Source organism: Condylura cristata, unplaced genomic scaffold, assembly GCF_000260355.1.
Source record: "Condylura cristata isolate star-nosed mole 26May11 unplaced genomic scaffold, ConCri1.0 scaffold00034, whole genome shotgun sequence".
NCBI lineage: Eukaryota > Metazoa > Chordata > Mammalia > Eulipotyphla > Talpidae > Condylura > Condylura cristata.
The window spans coordinates 5,812,653-5,815,015 of NW_004567135.1; the positions used below are offsets into that span (position 1 = coordinate 5,812,653).

At 61.7% G+C, this 2,363-nt stretch overlaps 1 protein-coding gene across 1 annotated transcript; it reads left to right on the forward strand.

The window, feature by feature from the left end:
- The first annotated feature begins 6 nt into the window (after nt 1-6).
- Nucleotides 7-1,060, forward strand: LOC105854350 (keratin, type II cuticular Hb1-like). Its single transcript, XM_012732417.1, has 3 exons — nt 7-110; nt 339-370; nt 936-1,060. The coding sequence occupies exons 1-3, from the start codon at nt 7-9 to the stop codon at nt 1,058-1,060; spliced, it is 261 nt and encodes an 86-aa protein (XP_012587871.1).
- The last annotated feature ends 1,303 nt before the right edge of the window (nt 1,061-2,363 follow it).

The window sequence follows — 2,363 nt, forward strand, 5'->3', positions numbered from 1 at the left end:
CAGGACATGGCCTGCCTGCTCAAGGAGTACCAGGAGGTGATGAACTCCAAGCTGGGCCTGGACATCGAGATCGCCACCTACAGGCGCCTGCTGGAGGGCGAGGAGAGCAGGTGGGTGCCCCCAGCCTGGCCACGTGCTGCCCTCTGACCTCCTGCTTGTCATGCCTGGGCAGAACCTGGAGTCGGGACCAGACCTAGGGATTTGCCTTGTTGAAGGCTCGGGCTTGAGAGAGCTGACCTCTGACTTTCTGCTCCTACTTGTTGACCTCTAGGGGCCCACTGCCAGTCCTGTGGACCCCGTCCTCAGTGGCTCACTAAGCCTTTTCTTCTTCCCCGCAGGTTGTGTGAAGGTGTTGGCTCCGTGAATGTCTGTGAGTAACAGGACCTTGTGGCCTCCTATCCCTCCCCCAGGTGGACGGCTGGGACTGCCAGGGGGGTTTCCACTGAAACCTGAATATAAGATTGGGGACTGACCTCACTGCAAGAGGGGCTGGGGTGCAGCAAGAAGACACCCTTGGGGATAGAACCCCCAGGATTACCAAGAACAGCCTCCTGACTTTTTTTTTAAAGATTTATTTATTTTTGCATGCAGAGCTGGGGTACAGGCCAGTGGTGTGGGGGGGTGAGCGGATTCACCAGTGACAGAGTGGGGAGCAGTGAGGGGAGCAGCCGGCGGTCAGGAGCGGTCTGCGGCGCCCTGGGGGGTCCCTCCCTGGCCTGGGGTCGAACTGGCGCTGCAGCGGCTGCGATAGCTTCACAGCTCTGCGCTTAACCCGTTGCGCCGTCGGGGAGGGTCGCGCCGCCGGGGAGGGTCCCGCCTCCTGACTTTTAAGACCAGTGGTGGGTGGGTGGGGGTACAGGGGGTGGGAGACGTTCGTCCCCTTCGCACAGTGACTCCCTGCCCCAGAATTCTGACTCAATCTTTGGGCTTTGCAGGTGTCAGCAGCTCCCGCGGCGGGGTCGTCTGTGGCGACCTGGCCGTGTCCGGCTCCCGGCCTGTGACCGGCCCCGCGTGCAGCGCCCCCTGCAGCGGGAACCTGGCGGTCAGCACCGGCCTGTGAGCGCCCTGCGCACCCGTCCGCACCTCCTGCCGCAAATGTTAGAGGCGCAGACTCAGCCCGGGCCGCCGCGGCTCTCCAGTCCCGGGGCGTGGCCGGCCCAGCCCGGCCAGCCCCCCAGCCCTGAAGAGCACGCCCCCCGGCGGAGCCAGCACCCCGTCCCTCTCTGGCACTTTCAAAGGTCCGCCCCACTTCTGGCTGATCTCTAGTTTCTGTGTGATTCCCTCTGCCTTGGTTCCGCTGCGGGAGCTGTGGAAGGCTGCCGGGGAAAGAAGCCCCCTGTTGCCCACAGGAAGGGGACCCTGGCGCTGGGGGACCAGGGCCAGGACCCTGCCCTGGCTGCCACAGTGTCGCCGGCCAGAGCCTCCCGCCTCGCCCCTCCTCCTCTGCTGACTGCTCTTCTTGACTCGTGTTTCATTAAATCAATGTAGACAACCCTTGGCCTCGTCTGCACTTCTGTTACCCCCTCAGGGGTCAGGGTTTGGGAGGGTCCCCGAAGTCAGATGGAACTGAGAAGGGGTTTGTCTGAGGTCTCCAGGACTCTACGACCCCAGGGCCCCCGAGGCTGGGAATCTCCGTTGCTGGGGTCACGGAAGCCTCAGGTTTCACCCAGTTTGCGCTGGGCTCCTGCGTGATACAGTATTAGCCACACAACCTGCGTGTCACAGCTGTAGATGAAGAAACAGGAGCTTGGAGACTGTCGGGGAGCCCACACCGGTCCGTGGCTGCTGGGCCTGCTGTGTGAGCCTGTGCTGCTCGGGTGCTCGCGGCAGGGAACAGCAGCTGCCTCCCAGGAAGCACCCCGTGCACCCCTGGAAACTGGCGGGTGCTGGCAGTGAGATTCAGCCGTCACTCAAAGCTTAAGGAAACATCACTCAGTGCTTCGGTGGGGAAGACTCATGCCCGAGTAATTTATTAGAATTCTTTAAGGGAGGGCCCTTCCTGGTGACGCAACAGGGTGAAGCACAGCACTAAGAAGCTGCCCGCAGCCGCTGCAGCACGAGTTCGATCCTCCGCCAGGGAGGGACCCCAGGGTACAGCAGCCCTCTCCTGACCGCCCGCTGCCCCCTCAGCGGTGTGTTTCAGTACATCAGCCTGTTTTGTTCCTCATCTATCTGGTGAGTCCTCTCGCTTCCTGCACCTTTGGCCTGTACCCAGGTTCTGTATGCATCACTAAATAAATCTTAAAAAAGAGAGAGAGAGAGAGAGATAAAAACAGTCCAGGGGAGGGAGGGCCCTCCCTGGTGGCACAATAGGTTAAAGCGCAGCACTGTGAAGCTGTCCGCAGCCGCTGCAGCACGAGTTC